At 42.9% G+C, this 21,857-nt stretch overlaps 1 protein-coding gene across 1 annotated transcript in view; it reads right to left on the bottom strand.

Annotated features, from left to right (window-relative positions):
- Shq1 (SHQ1, H/ACA ribonucleoprotein assembly factor) overlaps window positions 1–21,857 on the bottom strand; it is a 107,486-nt gene that overhangs the window by 41,669 nt on the left and 43,960 nt on the right. The window contains exon 10 of the mRNA XM_050149341.1: window positions 5,269–5,389. Coding sequence (XP_050005298.1) covers window positions 5,269–5,389 — 121 coding nt within the window. The remainder of the gene's footprint in view (window positions 1–5,268; window positions 5,390–21,857) is intronic.

The raw sequence follows: 21,857 nt of genomic DNA on the forward strand, positions 1-21,857 counted from the left end.
GACCTGAGGTTATTATAGACAGTTGTGATCCTCTGTGGGGGTGCTGGGAACTGAATCCCAGTCCTCTGAAAGAGCAGCCAATGCTCTTAACTGTTGGGCCATCTTACCAATTCCAGAGCTACATTTTTTTTAACAATGAAAAACTTCTCCTTTAACTAACAGGGCCCATTCAATTCAACTAAAATTTGCTGTGCACACTAGACACTGTAGATCTAGATGAGTGTTCTCTCATAGGGCCCTTGAAGCTTTAGTGGAGATGAGGGCTTAGATTATTCCACTATAGGGAAGGCATAAGACGTGCCTAGCAATTTCTCATCCAAGTGCTATGGGAGCATTTATGAACAAAACAAATGGTTCATTAAATCCCTTTCCTCCAGGAAGGTTCCCAAAGGGAGCAGTTTTTCTTTGGGCTCCCTTCTACAGCCATGAGTAAAGAAAACTAGTTGTAACATGTGGCTTATCTGGGAAAGTATCTGGACCCACAGGGCAGGATATTGTCACAGACCTATCTATCTGTTACCATGACTGCAAGTCAAACCTCAGCAACCCTCATGATGCCACTCAGGGCATGTTTGATGCAGCAGGCACCACACTGGAAGGTTCAGTGCCATGGACACTGAAGGAAACAAGGAATGCTTGTTTTCCCCATAGACTCGTAACTCCTAATAAGAATCCAAGGTTCCATGTTCCACAAGAAGCAGACAGCATGGAAGCAAAACACCCTCATGAGGAAAACCTTACATTGTTGCCATAGCTGCACTGATTCAATACAAGAAGGACAGCACTTCAATAAATTTTTGCCAAAGTAAATATCTGACTGGAAAAATGGAATGCTGTTTTTGTGTAGGTCAGAATTTCATACTTGTCTGGCACTTCCAATAAAATGTTATACAGCTTTTATTATTATAATAAAAAATATCAAATAGAGAATAAAGAAAATACAAACTATTGTGAAATATAAAAACATGGTGGTTTCACTATAGAAAATTTAACTGCAAAAGATGAAGAAAAATAGTTAAGAGGCTGCCATATTTAGAGGTGAGAAGGTTGTAAGGCACCAGAAAGCCCATCTAAGCTGTGCTTGTAAAACCAAGGATGAAATTCGAAGGTTTAACAAAAATCAGATGTGTGAAGAAATCTGTTATTTCAAAGGAGGAGAAAAATAGCTGGGCTATCGTTTATCACAGTAAAACACAGCCTATTTAGGAGAAAGAAAAGTGAGGCTCAAATTGATGAAGTCAAAGAAGAAAGGTAGTTTATAAAATGCTTGAGTCTCTGCAAGCTCTCTCTTTTCCTACTCCCGACTACAGTATTCTTTTACAAACAAAAACAAACAAATCACTACTACCAGAACAATTCATTACTGAGAACCTAAGAATTCTGCAGTTTCCCATGACTTAAAACAAGTTTAAAAAAAAAAAAAAACTTTAAGAATGTCTGCCTAAGGTCATGCTCAACTTCCTTAGCGATCAGGGAAATGCAAATCAAGACAACTTTAAGATACCATCTTACACCTACCAGAATGGCTAAAATCAAAAACAACAATGATAACCTTTGCTGGAGAGGTTGTGGAGAAAGGGGTACACTCATCCATTGCTGGTGGGAATGCAAACTTGTGCAACCACTCTGGAAAGCAGTGTGGCGGTTTCTCAGAAAATTCGGGATCAACCTACCCATGGACCCAGCAATACCACTCTTGGGAATATACCCAAGAGAGGCCTTATCATACAACAAAAATATATGCTCTACTATGTTTATAGCAGCATTGTTTGTAATAGCCAGAACCTGGAAACAACCTAGATGCCCTTCAATTGAAGAATGGATGAAGAAAGTATGGAATATATACATATTAGAGTACTACTCAGCAGTAAAAAACAAGGACTTCTTGAAGTTTGCAGGCAAATGGATGGAAATAGAAAACACTATCCTGAGTGAGGTAAGCCAGACCCAAAAAGAGGAACATGGGATGTACTCACTCATATTTGGTTTCTAGCCATAAATAAAGGACATTGAGCCTATAATTCGGGTTCTTAGAGAAGCTAAATAAGAAGGAGAACCCAAAGAAAAACACATCACAGGCGATGAAAGGAGACAGAGACAGAGACCCACATAGGAGCACCGGACTGAAATCTCAAGGTCCAAATCAGGAGCAGAAGGAGAGCGAGCACGAGCAAGGAACTCAGGACCGCGAGGGGTGCACCCACACACTGAGACAATGGGGATGTTCTATCGGGAACTCACCAAGGCCAGCTGGCCTGGGTCTGAAAAAGCCTGGGTTAAAACAGGTCTCACTGAACATAGTGGACAATGAGGACTACTGAGACCTCAAGAACATGGGCAATGGGTTTTTGAGCCTACTGCATGTATTGGCTTTGTGGGAGCCTAGGCAGTCTGGATGCTCACCTTACGAGACCTGGATGGAGGAGGGTGGTCCTTGGACTTCCCACAGGGCAGAGAACCCTGATTGCTCTTTGGGCTGACGAGGGGGGGGGGCTTGATAGGGGGAGGGGGAGGGAAAGGGGAGGCGGAGGTGGGGAAGAGACAGAAATCTTTAATAAATTAAAAAAAATTAATTAATTAAAAAAAAGAGAGAGAGAAAGAATGTCTGGTGAGCCCATAGCAATTTGCACACTTACATCTGTCCATAAAATACAATGTAGTCTTCTCAGTATTTAATAAGCAATGTCACAAGATAGGAGAAGAGAACTCATGAAAATGGGATCCTGGCACAAACCTCAACACTCATTACATGTTTATAAAAATCCCTGCTCTCAGAAAACAAAACAACCAACACTGAGAGACGGTTTCAATCTAATTATATTATGAAAACAAAAGTAACAACAGGAAATCGCAGCAGGGCATCTGATCAGCTCAATTAGCAGGAGAACCAGATAAAGTGATGGCCTGCTATTATGACCTCAGGGGTTAAAGATCCAATTTTCCATCTGGCAAAATCTAGATTTCTAACACAGATGCTGACTCCACATGCTGAATAGTATCAGGTGTTGTCTGGAGCAACCCTGAGCATCCTCCAGCCAACAGGTAGTCAGGGGGCTTTCATGCTACACTCTAATGTAATTGCTTCCTTGTGAACAGAAATAAGAAATTAGTTCCGTATCACGATCATTCCAAGAGGTATTAAAAGGCAATCACAGCAGTAAGAGAAGCCTTGCTTCTCTCCCTTCTTGGTCAGCACTGACACAACACTGTGCCATCATGCTCTACAGCACCCAGAAACTGTTCCAATCAAGAGTCTGTAAATCTCAACAAACAGCCCCTTGCTACTGAAGTGGATCACTGGCTGTGCCTAATGAGAAGTAGATCTATGTACTCAAATCCTTCCTCACATACAAATGCACTGTCTTTTTAAGTTAACAGTCAGCTGACTTTGCGTCCTTGATTGAAGCAATGCTAAACGGTTTTACAAATCAAGAAAATGTCACTCAGCAAGTGCTGGGGCCTATTTGCGAGTGTTCAGACTCTTCAATACCTATGCTGCAAGACTAAAGTTTTTCTTACACTTGGAAACATGAACTTGGTAAGTCAGGGGTCAGTGGACAAAAGCACAGCTCTTATTTGCATTAGACTTAAATCTTGTGACTTTTACACATGCAAATGTCAGTGCACATGCACGCACACACAGTCCCACCGCAGGTATAGGTCTAAGTACCTGGTCTTGAGACTTCCATTCAGAAAGGAGGTTAGCAATTCTGTGTGCACACTGTTAGGGTTTGACTCCAGAAGGCCCCACAGTCTCATCTGCCTTAGCACTTGTTAAGGTTAAAGGACCACTTGGAGACTACGGAGCCTTTAGAACTGCATAGCTTTGGGGCCCAAGCTATTAGGAGTGGTCCTTTGGGAGCTACAGCCTGGCCCCACTTTCTCCTCATCTGAGAAGACACGAAGAAGCCATGCTGTAAGTTCATACCACATTGACCCTAGTCACCATGTACCCTCTAAACCAGTGATTCTCAACCTTCGTAATGCTGTAACCGTTTAATACATGACAAGATCTGGGATGTCTTTCGTTGCTTTTATTGGTTAATAAATAAAGCTGCTTTGGCCTATGGCACGGCAGAATATAGCCACACTGGAAGAGATAGAGAGAGAGAGTAGGGGGAGTCAAAGAGATGTCATCTGCCAAAGAAGGACACATCAGAACCTTACTGGTAGGCCACAGCCTCATGGCGATACACAGATTAATAGAAATGGGTTAATTTAAGATGTAAGAGTTAGTTAATAAGAAGTCTGAGCTAATAGGCCAAAGAGTATTGTAATTAATATAGTTTCTATGTGATTATTCGGGTCTGGATGACCAGGAACAAAAGAACAGTCTCCGCTTACAATGTCACCATAAAATTATTTTCATTGCCACTTCATCACTGTAATAAACTGTAATGTAAATATTTGTCTTCCAGTGGTCTTAGGCAACCCCTATGAAAAGGTTATTGACATGGGTCATGCCCACAGGATGAGAACTATTGCTCTAAACTGTGAACAGAAAGAATCATCCAGCCGGGCGATGGTGGCGCACGCCTTTAATCCCAGCACTCGGGAGGCAGAGGCAGGCGGATCTCTGTGAGTTCGAGACCAGCCTGGTCTACAGAGCTAGTTCCAGGACAGGCTCCAAAGCCACAGAGAAACCCTGTCTCGAAAAACCAAAAAAAAAAAAAAAAAAAAAAAAAAAAAAAAAAAAAAAAAAAAAAAAAAAAAAAAACCAAAAAAAAAAAAAAAAAAAAAAAAAAAAGAAAGAAAGAATCATCCCTCCCTATCCCTCCCTTTAGTTGTTTCTGCCAGATATTCTGCTATAGCAACACACACGCCATAAATCATATTTATACACACACACACACACACAGAGCAAACCAATCTCTTTTATCCACCTATACCTATCTCTCTAAACAATTCACCAAGCTGCCTATCTTAATAAAGCCTAGACATCCCTCCCTGTGTGTGCGTGCGTGTGTGTGTGTGTGTGTGTGTGTGTGTGTGTGTGTGAGAGAGAGAGAGAGAGAGAGAGAGAGAGAGAGAGAGAGAGAGAGAGAGTTTTTAAATTCTCTCCCTTTCTCTGAGACAGTCTTTCTATGTAGTCCAGGTGAGTCCCACATGCCCCTGCTTAGAATCCAGCTGTTTCTAAAGTGTTTAGTAGCTATATGGGTTTCTTTCACATTAAGATTTACTCTCCAGGTATTTCATTTTCTTCCTCCCAGGTAAGTGGTGTTTTACAAATGCAAGTTCATACAAATTGCCCAGGGACACAAAACTTACTTGGCCTTCTGAATCCATACACAGTAGTCTGAGATGTAGAGATCATTCAAAATGTAGGCTGGGTCATTTTCCTGAAAGATTTTGTGAACATCCAGGAGACATTTTAAAACTGCACTCTTACCTGAAAAAAATTTAAAACATCCAGTCAACCTTAAGGAGGAAAAAAAATCTGATTTCTTAATTAAGAAATTTAGATCTTGGAGGGAAATGCATTTAAAACAGCTCAGAGTTTTAATAGCTTCTTAAGAATATTTTAACTTATGAACTACCTCTCTAGCCCCTTAGCTTTTATTTTTGAAACAGTCTTACTATGCTACCCAGGCCTTCCTTGCACTTGTGATCCACCTGTCTCTGCTGAGCAGCTGGGGTTATAGGCCTGCACTGCCCCCTGGCTCAAAAGCACATTGTGAAAAAAAGAGAACTTGTATTTACAGTGGTGGTGCCCAATACATACAAGAGATGCGTACGTTAGCAGGTTCACTTTCAACAACCTGAAGTGTGTGCACAGCGCAGAAGTGGTCACTCAGCTTCTTTCCCTGCCCATTCTTTAAGCCACACAAAATCTCCATCCTTTTCCCTTGGCAATGCCTTATTCCTGCCCTCTCTTTCCAGCCACCAGAGTCCACATCCTTTCACACATCCATCATCTCATGTGTAGAGTCAAGAGTTCTTCCCCATCTTTGGTTCTAGACTCTCCAATGGGTCACACATTTTGTGATGTTGTCCACCCCACCCCCTAGCATGTGTTTTCAAGACTCTTCATGGCATCCTCTAACTAATTCCTCTTTTCTACTTGACATAACTTGTCTAGCAAGTCTTGGGTCCTTTCAGCAAACCCTCAGCCCATATCCCTTTACTAAACCCTGCAATGGCAATGGAAAGGAAGCCAGGTGATGATCCTCCCTAAACCTCCCCTGCTCACTTCATAGGAGAACCCCAGCTGCCAGGATGTAAGAGCCATGGAGACTATTCCACCCTCAGTGGTGCCACAGACCACCCACTGTGCCATGCTACCTATACACTCTTGGGTCACTCAGGCATATCACATTTTATTAGTCAAGAGTTAAGTCCTTGGAAACACAGGTCAGGCCTTTCCAGGGTTAACCAGGCAGCGTCCTAATATGCAGACAATGAAAGTTCCATTGCTAGCCTACAAAATGAGAGAGCCGTGCAATGCTTAGCAGCTCAGAACTACAAGACCCCAAGTTCATCTAGTTAAGTCAAAGAAAGACTTCATTGTGACTCAGATGGACACCTCCACTGCCTGCCTAAATACGAAGTAGATAATGTAGATGGGAGAATTTCAAGAAAAGAGGAGGAAGTAAAAACAGAGCACATACCTGTGGTGAAACCAGTGTCACCCCAAAAAACCCAAAGGTGAACTGAACCTGGAAGAATGGTTGGAATGGTTGGTACAGTTCCAATGCCAATGGGATAAAAAGTGTCCCACTAGGCACACACGAACTGGTTCCCTCCTGATTTTTCTATTTCGGTGAAGAGCATGCAGCAGGAAGGTGTTAAGATTGTGATACCGGCTGTCCTAGCTTGTTTCTATTGCTGTGATAATGACCATGGGGGCATGGAGGCAGGAGGTTAACTTGGCTTAAACTTCTACATCACAGTCCATCATCAAAGGAAGCCAAGGCAGGGGCTCAAGGCAGGAACCTGAGACAGACGCTGAAGCAGAACCATAAAGAACACTGTAACTTACTGTCATGCTCAGCCTGCTTTTTCATATAACCCAGGACCACCTGCCCAGGGGTAGCACCACCCACAGAGGGCTGGGGCTCACCCCACCCATCATTGATCAAGAAAACATTTTTGTCCTAATGCTAATCTGATGGAGGCAATTCCGCAATTGCCCGTTCCTCCTCCCAGATGACTCTTACACGTGTCAAATTGACAAAAAAAGCTAATCAGCACCCTGACTGACTATAAAGAGTTTCAAGTAGCAATCACAGTCTGTGCCAGAAAACCATTCACATGTAACTTGACTTTACGTCTTTACAGGGTGACAGTCCCAGAACATTCCTTCCCAAGATCTCGTACCTTCCTAATAGAACCAGATGAACAGAAAATGCAGGGTTTAAGGTGGTAGGGAAGGTACTAGTCCATTCACTGAATCAACAGATGAGCCCATTGTGTGCCTAGCACTGGTCTACGTGGAGGAGCACAGTTATTCGTTATTTACACCTCTTCTTTTCCAAAATGTCCACCAGACACATGCAATTTGTTCAGCAAAAGCCTGGACACACTCTGCTACAGAGCTCTCAAACACTGACAGAGGAATGCTATACATTGTGACTCATATGCACTTAAGCAACTGACAAGCAATCTTCAGAGGACGCTTTCAAGCAATCATATGCAAGGGAGTTTGGGGAAATGGGAGTTAGAAGCTCTCTTCAAAAAGCTGTGTATCAACAAGCCTCACCAAAACTAGTTTTACGGAATTTTATGTCATAGCATGGAAAAGAGAGCCAGGCTGGTTGCAGCTGACAATCTAAGAGAAGCACATTAAAGTAACCCTCCCTCCAACCCGCTATTGTCATCTGAGCCCCTTTGGTTTCTCAAGCTAGCAGCCAGCTTCCCCACGGCAAGCACGGCATCACAGCTAGGGGTTTACATACAGGGGGATAGCTGGGGTTTTTAACATCTCGTTTGTACCAAATGCCCTTTCTGTCCTGTCCTCGGCTACTTATTCAGCAGCTATCCACAAAAGAAAAGACTAGTCCTTTTCTAGGCTGTCACATGGCTGGTGACCAGAGCTTACAGGGACGCACAGTCCCTGCCTCCTGTGGGGCTTTTACCCAGTTATGGTCTTGTCACACATGCTATGAGCATAAAAACCTGCTCAGGCCTAAAGCTAAGACAATTATTTTGGCTCAAAAGCACTGCAGGAAAGTGACCATTTTTCAAGCGGTTCACTGCCTGCTCCAGAGTATAAAAAACAAAGGTACCTTTTGCACAGTAACCACGGTAACTATTTTCACTGCAGGAAGGAGCTAGCATTTGTCCCCAAGATATCAAATGGCCCTAAACTCAGAGATTCCCTAGGACTGATTGGCTGGATAAGCCAACCCTAGCCATGCAAGAATGTTATCCCTGAATCTAGGGCCTTCTACTCACCCATGAAGGCACTAGAAACTAGTGTCCTGGGCTTGTAAGTGACAAAAGTCATGAATGTTTTACTTCACGGGAATGATTGTCTAATGATGGCACACAGAAACATAATGACAACATAAGAAAATATGGAGTGCAATAATAAGCAGGTGGCCGGTAAACACGATTTAAAATGTTCTCTGACTTTTCCTCCTATTAGCAGACCAGGTTGGGCAATAATCTCTCAGCGACAAACCAGCTTGTGGCTGAAGGTATTTAAGAAATTGGTCTCATCCCTAGAAGAATCAGAGTAGGAGATGCTTTTGCTGGTTAGGTGCCAGAATAGGAAGAATAATGCAAGCTGCTATCTACACCTAAGACGATCTCAGTTTCTTTCCAATGGGCAACTACAGCTTTCGGAATACCCAGCTCTGACCTATGCACATGCAGGTCAACCTGCACTGTTATCAACCTCGGTCGGGTGGTGTTCTCCAGGAGTCACCTTCCTTGGTTTTTGAAACAGTGTCTCTCTGCTCAGTGAGTAGTCAGTGCAGGCCAGTGACTGGAGGGCCAGGGAAGAACATTAAGTAGCCTGCTCTGTCACTCTATTTTATTCCCTACAGACAGGGTCTCTCACTGACCTTGGCAGCTAAGTCCAGACTTTTTATAAGTGTGCCAGGCATTTAAACACAGGTCCTCATACTTGCTCAGCAAGGGTCCATTCTGGCAAAGCTGCCTCCTTGATGTTTTAAGTTCCGCAAAACAAGAAGTCAAGAAATCAAAAGAAGACTTTAAAGTCTTGACAGAAAGGCTGCCTCATCGGTATTTATAAAATGTATCAGAATAAAAGCCAACAGTATTTATCATCTTTAAACACAATTTAGCAGATACCTGGGTAAATTTCTTAGAGTCTTGTGAGACAATATTATCAAAAGAGATATCTTAGCAATTATTTTAACATTAATTTCCATAGCTCATTTGAGCCTAAAAAGGGAGAAGATAGAAAGAAACACTGTGTCAAATCAGTCAAAATTAAGAGAAACAAAATGGGGTAATTTGCTTCATGATGAAGCCCTGTTAAGATGCAGAATAAAGTCCCTAATAACAAAATGCTTCTCAGTCTGGGTAAGTCTTTCACACCCTCAAATTCCACGTAAGGGTTCTGCATTGTAAGAAGCACATACCTAAAATGAGCAAGTCTCGTAGGCAGAGTAAGGCCAGTTTAGAAAAAACAAACAAACCATCCTTTGCTATTATAGTTACACTACACACAGTATCCACACATTAACAGGAAGCAAGAGTACACTTTATAGGTGGTCCTGCCTAAAACAGATTCAATCCAGTGTCTAATTTTCCATCCAAGTATCAATTCAGGCATTCCTTTTTTTCTGGGAAGAGAGTTCCCCAGGCCTACTTCAGGTACCCCCACAATGCCTGGCACACCTCTCCAGTTAGAGCCAACATGTACATCACATACTAGCCCTAGCTAAGTTAGGCACTTCCTTTATTTGTTTCACAAATAAGTGAATGATTTGGCCCAGTCCCAGCTAGGATTTGAAATTAAGCGATGGTGGTGCACGCCTTTAATCCCAGCACTCGGGAGGCAGAGGCAGGTGGATCTCTGTGAGTTCGAGACCAAGCCTGGTCTACAAGAGCTAGTTCCAGGACAGGCTCCAAAGCCACAGAGAAACCCTGTCTCGAAAAACCAAAAAGAAAAAAAAAAAAAAAAAAAGAAAGAAATTAAGCATGTGTGACTCTCAACCACTATATCATAAACAGTATCTGAATTCATCACCTTGCATGGAGAACTCCTAGGCAGGAAAGGATGTGACTTTTCATTCTCTAAACTGGAACAATGTCCAGAAAACCCTATGTTCCTGTTCAATAAAGGATACAGACTGGAGTAGACAGAGCTAACATTTCCACCCTTGCTCAGACTGCTGGGTTAACATGTACAAGGGTAGGCAACACCTCTGGGGTCTGTGAACTTAACTTCAAGATACTGCATTATTACAGGCATGGTGCTCACACCTGTAATTCTAGCACAGGAGGACACAAAACACCTGTTCACGACAATCATGGAACACTCCCTCCAGGAGGAAAGGAGAAGGCCTTTAGGTCTCAGAAAGTTCCTGAGTTATGACATTCACAAGACTTGTAAAGTTATAAAAGACAATAAGCAGTTACTAGGGAGAGAGAACTCAAGGACCAGTTAATCAGCCTGCAAATTGTTCCTGGAGCAGTAAGGATGCAGCTTTGTGAGTCATCACTTAGGCTGAGGTGGGCTTCTTGGAGATGGAGCTGCCTTTTGAGTGACCATGTTCTTGTGAGAAAACCCTCACTTATACTCCTGCAAGTAACAGAAGTGTTCCTTTGGTCCATCGTCAGTGCTCTATCTAAGGGTCAATACAAGTCTGTTCATGTCTTCCGAGGAAGACTCGTAAAATGCAACTGACACCCAAGCAGAACCAAAGAACTGACGATGAGTAACGGAGAGGTGCCTGCTCATTCCCTGCAACAGGTACTGAGATATGCAGCTGAGGATGATCTGCGTGAGGACGGGGCGCTTCTCTGTCAGCAATCCAGACAGAACCACTTTTCCCCATGGATATGGGATGATGTGCCTCCTTGCTATCTGGTGGCACATTCTACATTAGACACATGATAGAACACGCAACCAGAGTCAAGCCATCTAAGAGGAGAGCATCCCTGAGAATAATTTTCAAGTGGCCATCTTCTTTTACTTGAGATGGGTAGCATGCTTCTTTGACTAATGGGGTCCATCCTGTGAAATGGTAATGTCCCAAACAGATGATAAAAGAACTCGCCTGTATATGGGAGGAATTGTGAGAAAAAGGCATGCAGATGCAACCCACTGGCAAAACAGTAGAAAACAAAAAAGGTGAGATGGAAGGGTTGGCTTGGCATTTCTCACAGCTGGAAGGTTGTGAAAAGACAACATAAGTTAGAGCTGTGCTAAAGAGCCCTTCTCTGGTTCCAAAATCTTAGAACTCATGGAAGAATCAGTGAGGCGGGACAGAGCAAAGCAGAAGTGCTGGAAAACACTTCTCAAGTTCCACCTTTAGTACAAAGGAAGGAAAACCCCATGATTCAACATGACTGATAATCAGAGAACACTCTGCATTTGAACTGATCAAATTGAGAAAAACTCTTAATTGAGGAATGAAGAACCCCTTGACAATCTGGCTTTGTGAGGTTGTGAAAAAGGGGGGCAAATGGAACCAGTCTGAGTGCCATGAAGACAGAGAAACTAAGTGTGGTAGTTTGAATGAGAAAGGACTCATAGATTTGAATACTAGGTCCCCAGCTAGTAGAAGTATTCAAGAAGGCTTAAGAGGTGTGGCCTGGTTGGAGGGGGTGTGTCACTGGGGGAGTGGTAAGTGTGGGTTTGGAGGCTTCAAAGACCCATATGATTCCCAGTTAGCACTCTCTGCTTCCTGTTCGTGGATCAGGTTGTAAGCTTTCAGGTACTGCTTCCGTACCAAGCCTGCTTGCCACCATGTTTCCTGTCATAATGGTTACAGAAGTTAACTCCCCGCAACTGTGAACCCCAAATGAAATGCTTTCTTTTGTAAGTTGCCTTGGTCACGGTGTTTTATTACAGTAATAGAAAAATAACCAAGACACTAAGTAATATGATTTATTCATCTTTCCCCTAGACAGAGGCTGCATAACCTGAAGCAACGCAAACAATAGAGGTACTCAAGGCCTTGCACGGGCATCATTAGAAAGCCTTGGTTTCACCAGCTGAGGTCTCCATGAATTTCATTAAGACAACAAAAGGCAAGCACAACAAATTAAGTTCAGTAAGATGAACAGTGTTTGATGACCAGTTCACCTGACAGGACTGTTCACAGTAGAGTTAAGAAGCTGAGAGGCTGGAGACATGGCTCAGGGGTTAGGAGCACATACTGTTCTTGCAGATGACACAAGTTAGATTCCTAGCACCCACACTAAGGGCCCATGATCACCTGTAACTCCTGCCTCAGAGGGATCCAAAGCCTCTGCCCTCTATGAGAACCTGTACTCATATGCATGTATCTACACACAGACACAAATTTAAAAATATAGCAAAATAAAGAAAAACAGAGTGAGGGAGGAAAGAAGAAAAGGGAGTGGGGAGAAGGGAAAAGGTCAACTCAGCAAGGACTTCATTCTGGTGGTGCTGCTGAGCCCTAAGGTGGGACACAACCTTTACAATATAGGAGAAGCTCCGCAGACCTGGATGACTTCGAACAGCATGGAAGCCAGGTGTGTAAAGAGCAAAAGCAACCGAGAGGGGAGGAAAAGGTCAAAGCAGACAGGAGTCTGTGCAGGTTGCTAGGTGGCAAATGTGCCAAGATTTGTGGAGCAGAGCTCCTATGGAGAAAATGACCAGAAAGGCAAAGGCTGTGCTATTAAGCTTCTGAAGCCTTTAAAGCCTGAGCACAGCTCAGGGAAACGTAACAGCAACACAGGTGAAAAAGAAGCCTATCTTGGGGTTGGCAGTTCAACATCTAGAATACCTGTGTGCATTTCTGCCCTGCCAAGAAAGTTTACTGGCAGTGGTGATGGTTCACTCAACCTAGGGCCTTTTTTCACAGCCAGGAGAGACTGACGAACACGCAAGTTCCACAGTGATAGCCCAGAGCCTGTCAGAACCCAGAAGTTGACTCCAGTGCCTACCTCAGGTTAGAGCAAAGCCCTGGTCCCTCTTGGCTGAGCTAGGCTGAGCAGTACAAGCTGGCCCCACTCAGCTAGGCTGAGACCACTGGAGCAGAGAGATGCACGGCAGGCACAGCAGCAGTGGCAGCAGCACCCCATACATGTAGTGTTCCCATACGTGCCACTGTACTCAACACTGATCTTGTATACATGCACACAAAATAATTGCTAGAACATAGACATTTGTGAATGAACTTAGGTCAATGTTGGACATTATCCTCAATCACTTTTCAACCCACTGGAATTAAGAGTTCACTGATCAGCTCGAATGGCTAGCCAGCATGTCCTGGTTCTACTACCCAGCACTGGGACTAAAGTATACAATACTATGCCCGGATTGTTCCATTATGCTAGGTGTTGCGGGAGGTCCTTCCGCTCCTCCAGCCAATAGCCGCTGAGATACCAGCCCATTGGGGCGTGGTCTCTCTCTCTTTAAAAAAGCAGCGTCTTCTCTCCTCCTGCTCCGCTTCCGGCGACTAGACTCCTTCCTGATTGCACAGAGGGCTGTTGTCTGGGGCGGTGACCTGTAAGTTTTTTCCCCTTTAAATAAATACCACCCTACTAATCATAATTCCAAACTGGTGTGGGATTGTTTTGTGATTTACGCCTTCAGCTAGGGATCTGAACTCAGGTCCCTATGCCAGCATAGTAAGTATTTAACTGAGCCCTCAACATTGTTCTTTGATGAAATAATTGATGTACATAAGATCATTTTGTATTATACAATACCTTAATAAGACTTCTTTTTTAAAAAAATATCTTCCAGGATAAACTGGCACTTGTTTAGATAAGGTAGGCCTTCAAATATCCTTACCAACCTCTGTTGAAAGGTTTGATTACCCCCCCCAAAAGACTCAACTATATAATGCTATACTATCCCTTGAGTGTCTTATAGATTTGAGCAACATCTGGAATAACAATAAAAATAAGAGTTAAAGAGTCTGAAGAAAGGCACCATGCAGCCATAATAGTGGATGACAATCCTGGTGCCAGAGATAGGCTACCACTCTATGAGGTAGCCAAGGAGGTTCCTGAGGCCCCACAACTACCATAACTGTTGGTTACATGCTACAACTAGATAATAAGCCCTCATTACTTTAAAAAAAATGGCAGTAGGAGATGTGTTGCAGAATATTATTTTTAGGTGTGTTACTTTTGTTTATGTCTGGAATATTTATTTAATGATGCAAAGATGTGTTTGATTAAATAAAATTCACCTGCGGTCTGGAGGCTGAGTCAGCGACTAGGAAATAGTAGGGAGGAGCCAGGTGGAGAAGGGTTTATAAAGCGGGGCGAGAAAAAGCATGAGGACTTCTCGGGAGATGCCAGGAGGCGAGCTAGGTGAGCTGCTTGCTATTCAGCCTCTCTGGAAACAGGACTCTACCTTTGAATCATGAGTTCTTTAGTGGGACAGAGATTTAGATAAGTTTTCCTAGTAGTTTTGGAAGAGTCGGTGCCTGAGGGAACAGAATTTCTTCAGGCTGTGGCTCTAGCAGCCCTAGCTGCTGCTGGTAGCAGTGGAGTTGCAGTTGCTGACTAGGACAGCCGTAGTTTAAAAGGCAGACAATTAAAATGAGGACAAAGGACGACGTGGAGAAGTTAGGCTGGAAATGAGCTGGAAGCTCTGACCTTTCTGGGTGGCTTTTTTTTTCCTTTTTTAGTTATTTTATTTTTTAAATTTTTTATTACTTTATAAATAATAGGAGTAAAAATTTCCACTTCCTCTCCTCTTCCCACTCCCCTCCCGCTCCAGTCCTAAGACAGGGCAGGCTACCCTGCCCTGTGTGAAGTCCAAGGCCCTCACGCCTCCATCCAGGCTTAGGAAGGTATGCATGCAGATAGAATAGGATCCCAAAAAGCCAGTACATGCAGTAGAGACAAATCCCAGTGCCATTATTGTTGGCTTCTCAGTCTGCCTCAATTGTCAGCCACATTCAGAGGGTCCAGTTTGATCCCATGCTCGTTCAGTCCCAGACCAGCTGGATTTGGTGAGCTCCCATTAGTTCAGGCCCTGTCTCATTGGGTGGACCAACCCCTTGTGGTCCTGACTTCCTTGGTCATATTCTCCCTCCTTTTGCTCTTCAACTAGACCTTGGGAGCTCAGTCCAGTGCTCCGATGTGGGTCTCTGTTTCTATCTCCATCTGTCATCAGATGAAGGTTCTATAGTGATAATCAAGATAGTCATCAGTCTGATTACGGGACAAGGCCAGTTCAGGCATCCTTTCCTCCATTGCCCAGGGTCCTAGCTGGGGACATCCCTGTGGACATCTGGGAACCCCTCTAGAGTCAAGCCTCTTGCCAACCCCACAATGCCTCCACAGATATGGGAGCAGGGCTGGCTGGTTTTCATTGCGCTAGAAAATGCAATGCAGGCTGCATGGGCAGAACTGTCACCAACAGTCCTGTTTGGTTATGGACGCTGCATGATATGCTACCCACATACGTGGTAAGATGTGTCCACTGAACAATAGTGGTATGACTGTTATAGGTGCCATTAACTTCTTGCTGATTTGGATTTAACACCCTCTCCATAGGAGGGAACTCATGCCTGGCATTGTAAATCACATCAAAAGCCTATGGCTGGACTCCAGTGGGGAAGCAGCTGCTATTGTTTATTACTAAACAGTCTCTATTCACCCATGCTCAAGGAAGTAGCCCCTCCCCATGATCCTCTAAGTGATTCCAATAATGTCACTGATCCACTAAACTAGACTTGGGTAGAACTGTTTCTTTGGTCTGTTGTCAGTGTCTCCCTGGAAAAAGTTACCCAATAACACACAACTTGTTTCCAACTTCTCTTATTACATCTACTACCTGAAACTCAGCTGTACCAATTTTCTTTCCTCTGTACCATTAAAAAACCAAGGCTGCTTTTAGCCTTTTCTGTTCTTACAACCCTTAATCAGAGCCTGTCAAAGTGTCAGGTCTTTCAATCTCTAAGCACATAGTCAGATGTCATCAAAATCATTTGATGGTTGCATAACTGATTCTCACTCACTTAGACAGTTAAGAACAAGACACTCAAATTCCAGGTAGAACTCCTTTAAAAAAAAATCCCATTTACATACTAAGTAAAAAATGGACAAGTTAAGAAGTCAAAGACAAACAGCTTATTGAGACCAACTTAAAACATATACTAAAAACTTCAAAAATATTTTAGCACAATTATGATTCATCAACTTCACCTGAAGGATATGCCACATATTCCCATGTCCAACTAAAACTTAGCTGTTTGAATTGATACTGCTTAATAACAAAAGTTCTGACACGCCCTTGGGAACTGTTAGCTCGATTTGGGAAAGCGGCTCTAAGCCAGAGAGAGGAAATGTGAGTGCACAGGAGGAACAGCTAGCAGCTCTTCAAGCGGCGCCTGGAAGAAGACCCACTCAGCCGCATCACATATGCATCTTTTGAGGGTGGAGAATATTGTGCCAAGGTGATTTTTTTAAAATAATGTTGGCAATCAGTATTCTTCCTTTCTACTTCTTTTAAAGTCCTGCAGAGTGTCAAGACTACACACAACACAGTGACAGCAGGTGACAGATGGACCATGCATCTGCCCATTTCACCCAGGCCTCATCACTGTTTTCATACACCCTGTCTTATTTGCTTGCTGCTTGGCCAACTAGACATCTCAGTTTGCTTCTCCTAGTGAGGAGGATCCTATGCTGCTGCAAACCAAAAAGATCAGCTGCATCTTGCCTACATGGTGAGACAGCAAGGAAAGTGATATGTTAGCACCCTGCTGTTAGGGATGGGAGGCAGCCCTTGACCTCAGCCTCCAATCCTTCAAGATAAACTTGAGGCAAAGGTGGTAAATCTATTCTGTGAAGAGCTACAAATTTGATATTTTAGCTTTGTAGGCTGTGTAATCTCTGCTGCATCTACGTGACTATGCCATTAAATTATAAAAGCAGCCAAAGAAAACACATAAGTGATTGGGCATGATTGCGTTCCAATAAAACTTTATTTATGGACACTAAAATATGAAGTGAATATAACTTTCATGTCACAAAACATAATTTTGTTTTTCTTATGGGACAGAGTCTCCCACATGCAGGAATTTTCAGTCTTCCTGTACCGTCTCCCAGGTGACAAGATGAAGGGTGTGTGCCACCGTACCTGACTCAAAGTATCACTTTTCTTTTGTTATTTTTAATCACATATCTAAAATGTTGGCACTAAGGAGGGCAGAAGTAGGACAATCAGTAGTACAAGGGTAGTCATCTACATGAAGAGTTTAAGGTCAGCCTGGGTTACAGGATACAAGGCCATATCTTAATAGCCCTCCTACATAAATAAATGAGATGAAAAAAATGAAAATACTTAACTCAAGGACCAAACAGGATAGATTCGATCTTTTGGGAACACTTAAGGTATTTTCTTAAGGGACCTTCTCTTTTTCCTTTTATACACACTTTTTATCATATACATACATGTAAAGGCCAGAGGTGTCTTGATTACTTTCCACCTCATACACTAAGGCAAGTTCTTTTACTTGAACCCAGGGCATCCAATTCAGCTAGGCGAGCTAGCTAGTTCACTCTGGGTATCCTAGTCTCACTTCTCAAGAGCTAGGGCTACAAACAGGCCAACATGCCCACTTGGCATTTATGCTGGTACTAGAAATCCAAACTCTGGTCTTCAAGCTTGTGGAGTAAGTAGGTTCTCAACTGAGCCATTTATCATCTGTCACCAAGCCCCCTTATCTTACAAATGCATACATATGTCCTGTCTTTTGTTCCTTCATTCTTGTCAGACAACAAACTCTTCAGAGGCTAAGGCCATGCTGTGCATACCTTTCTCCTCTCCATCGATTCTGTGTACTGCCCCGCACAGAAAGAAGACCAGACTCATGTCTGCTCAACACCTGCATGCCTGTCACTGGCTAGTGTTTAAAGATGAGATCCTTATTTAAAGAAACTTTTTTTAAATTTATTTATTATGTATACAATATTCTGTCTGTGTATATGCCTGCTGACCAAAAGGGGGCACCACACCTCATTACAGATGGTTTGGAGCTACCATGTGGTTGCCAGAACTCGAACTCAGGACCTTTGGAAGAGCAGGCAATGCTCTTAACATCTGAGCCATCTCTCCAGCCCCCTTAAAGAAACTCTTAAGCTACATAAATGGAATTCTTGTATGCCCTCTGGGGGGCATATAAAATGACTCATTTGATTTCATCTAGGTTCCAATATTAACCTTCAATAGGACCTCAAGTCAAATGAAAGTTTTCCTCTCTCCCCACCCTAACTTCATTTTAAATAAATACAACTTCATCTTCTTATAGAAGACAGAATGAAAGCTACTCCCATTTTCAAAAAGGTTTGGCTGACTTTATAGATAGTCAATTATGAAGGTTTTAAAAATCACACATTTGAAAAAACTATAACTAACTTCTTCATTTTCTATATTACTCAGCTAAGAAACGGAAGAACTTAGCAAAGCATATTAACTAAACAGTTCAAGAACTATAACGTGGATGTGAATTCTCTGAAAGTATTTAAGAAATCAGCTGATTTAGAGCCATTACCCCCAGTAAGCAACATACATAACCAAGCTTCAAGGAACAGAACATTAAATCTTAAACTATTAGCAATTCACAGTAACTAGAAGGCAATTATAACATGCAAACCATGTGGGAAATGCTGTATTTTAAGCAAACAAAGAACTTTTCTTATAATTTTAACTTCCAAATTACCATGAAAACAATCTACACACTTATAACAGCTCACAACACTTAGTTATTAGAGGCAGGGATGTTGCGGGAGGTCCTTCCGCCCCTCCAACCAATAGCTGCTGTGATACCAGCCCATTGGGGCGTGGTCTCTCTCCCTTTAAAAAAGCGGCTATTTCCTCTGCTCGCTCTCTTCACTTCCTGCTCTGCCGGAGACTAGACTCCCTTCCTGGTTGTGCAGATGGCTATTGTCTGGGACGGTGATCTGTAAGATTCCCCTTTAAATAAATAACACCCTATTAATCATAACTCCAAACTGGTGTGGCCTTGTTCGTGACTTACGCCTTCACAGGGATTCTGTAGAAACAAGTGGACATGGTTTTCTTCCCTTTGAAGGCCACTGCACATCAACATCCTTTTAGATGGGCTACGTAGAAACCTACAGATGCTCTGAGGCTGGCTAACATGAACTGGAGACAGAAACACACTGGCACTCTAATGAAAGATAGGATTTCAAGCCTCTATGCTTGAGGCAGGAGAAAGAAGAGTAGCTCAGGTTAGCTCAATCACAGTGTCTATACTTTCCAGTATTCTGGCTCAGTACCGCAATTTGGGAATTGATCCCGCTCTAAAGCTTGCTCCTGTAAGATTTTAATTAGGGTTTAGATGACTAGTATCTAGATGATGGGAAGGCAGTATACCACCATATAACCTTCATGAGGACCTGTCCAACCTCAAGTGAATCATCCCGTCTCCCTTTGTTGAACTGAATGTTTCTTTTAAGGAGGGTACTTTGTGCCGTGTACCTGCCAGTGCTCAGCACTTGCTTCAGTGCTGAGTGACACAGACACGAAGGCCTGTGTCCCCTCACTTTAGTTTTTATTCATACTCATGAACTTATCTCTTCGATCAAGCTAGAAGCGAAAAGGAATAAGGAAAATATGTAACTCAAATGTTTCAGTTATGGTTTCTATTGTGAAAAATCACCATGACTAAAAGCAACTTGGAGAGTAAAGGGTTTATTTCCTTTCACAACTTGTAGTTCACCAAGAAGAAAAGTCTGGGTAGAAACTCAAGGTAGGAACCTAGAGGCAGGAACTGAAGCAGAGACCAAGCCCGCTCCTGGTTTGCTCAGTTTGCGTTCTTACACACCTCACAACCACCCGCACTGGAAAGGCAGGACCCACAATGGGCTGGACCATTCTTATATTTTTGGTTGTGAGCCTAGCCTTTAATGGCTGAGCCATCCCTTCAGGCCTGGGCTGGACCATTCTACATCAATCAAGACAATACACAGAGACTTGCTTACACGCAATCTGCTGGCATTTTCTCAACTGAGGTTTCCCTTCCTTCCCAGATAACTCTAACTTGTATGAAACTGACAAAAACTAAAACCAAACAAATAAAACCCAAAACCCAAAACTAAGCAGGACAGCAAAGAAGCAGGGGGAGAGCACAAAGGTTCCAGGGTACTGTGAGCAGGAGATGGGATGTGCTCGCCTGGGCTGCACAAGGAATGGTCTAGTGGTTAAGATGCATACAAATCAAATGAATTCTAACAGTCCCCAGCTGGCAATAGGATCTTCTTGCTGGCTTCCAAGATGCCTTCTTTCACCTTCCTAAAGACCACATGAATCACCCAACCACTCAGCCTCAGCAGTGCACATGAAACAATGGGAAACATTTGTGCTTGTTCAGCATTTGTCACTGACAAGTTACCAGGACCTTATACTTTGGGATAAAGTTCTCATCGTAAACTTTCTTGCCTCGGATGAACTTGCCACCTGTGCCATTATGGCATGTAAAGTCACCACCCTGGCACATGACTCCTGGAACAATTTTATGAAAGAAGGAACCCTTTTAACAAAACCTATTTCCTCCAGTGCTCAGACCATGAAACTTTTCTGCTGCCTTCAGAACTTTCTCTGCAAGTAAGTGAAAGAGATAGAGTCCATGGACTCATGTCAAAGTAGTGTTGGCTATAGCTAAAAGCAAGCCACTACTGAGGGTCAGCAACATCTGAAAAGCTACTAATTCTTCTTTCTATTGCTCTTAATTTTTATTGGGTCCTTTGTCCAGAAGAGCTTTTCCAAGTAGGTACTCATTTAAACTGTCTGTTGAATAAATCAATTAATAGATAAACTCATCAACCAATTAACAGATACTTGATAGTGTGCTAGGAAATGGTCGGACTGAGGCATGGAAGTCAACTATAGCAGCAACTCCCTTCTATTGGAGGTGACATGCCTTAAACCAGTTTCCCTCGTTTTAGATTTTCACTCTCTACACTTCTGAGCTTCTTCTTATACACACGATTCAAAACACTAAACCAAACAACCTTGGGAGCAGACTAGGGCTATGGTTCAACCATAGCACACTTTCAGGCTCTAGGTTCAACCCTCAGTAATGAAAAGTGAAATTTCTAAACACCCTTTGGAGTATGTAACGTATATCATCCCCCTATCCAGACTACTGCATTTTCAGGACCCAGCTCAGCAGGTCCTTGACATAGCAGGCCAAACACTTGCTGAGTAGACTGCAGAACAAGTTGCACTGCATGTATCTGAGCAATAAAAATTCAAAGGTCTAAAAAGTGTTCATATTAGTCAATCTAAATAAACTCATCTGGTAATATTCTAATTTGGGGATGTATCTTCTAATTGAACTTTCGAAAGTATTTTCTAATACCTTCGAAACTGGGGAGCTGGCTGAGTGGATAAAGCACAAGTGTGAGAACTGGAGGCCACCTGTAATCCCAACAATTGGAAGCAAGGACAAGGGATCCCTAGAACAAGCAAGTAACCTAGACTATCCGGAATCAGTGAGTCATGGGTACAATAGAGAGACAATGACTCAGTAAAGTCATTGTCTTAAGAAATGACAACCAACACCAACATCAGGCCTCTACAAACATACATATGTGACAAGCACATATATGTGTCCACACACATGAAAATATACACCTGCGTGCATAACACACAGACATAAACAATCATGTACACGTACACACACACTATTTCCTAAACTGACTCTAAATAAATAAAATTTAAATATTAAGAAGAAATTCACACGGCTGAGCAGATG

Source organism: Alexandromys fortis, unplaced genomic scaffold (genome assembly GCF_014885135.2).
Source record: "Alexandromys fortis isolate MF-2015 unplaced genomic scaffold, M_Fortis_MF-2015_v1.1 scaffold_48, whole genome shotgun sequence".
Classification (NCBI taxonomy): Eukaryota; Metazoa; Chordata; class Mammalia; order Rodentia; family Cricetidae; genus Alexandromys; species Alexandromys fortis.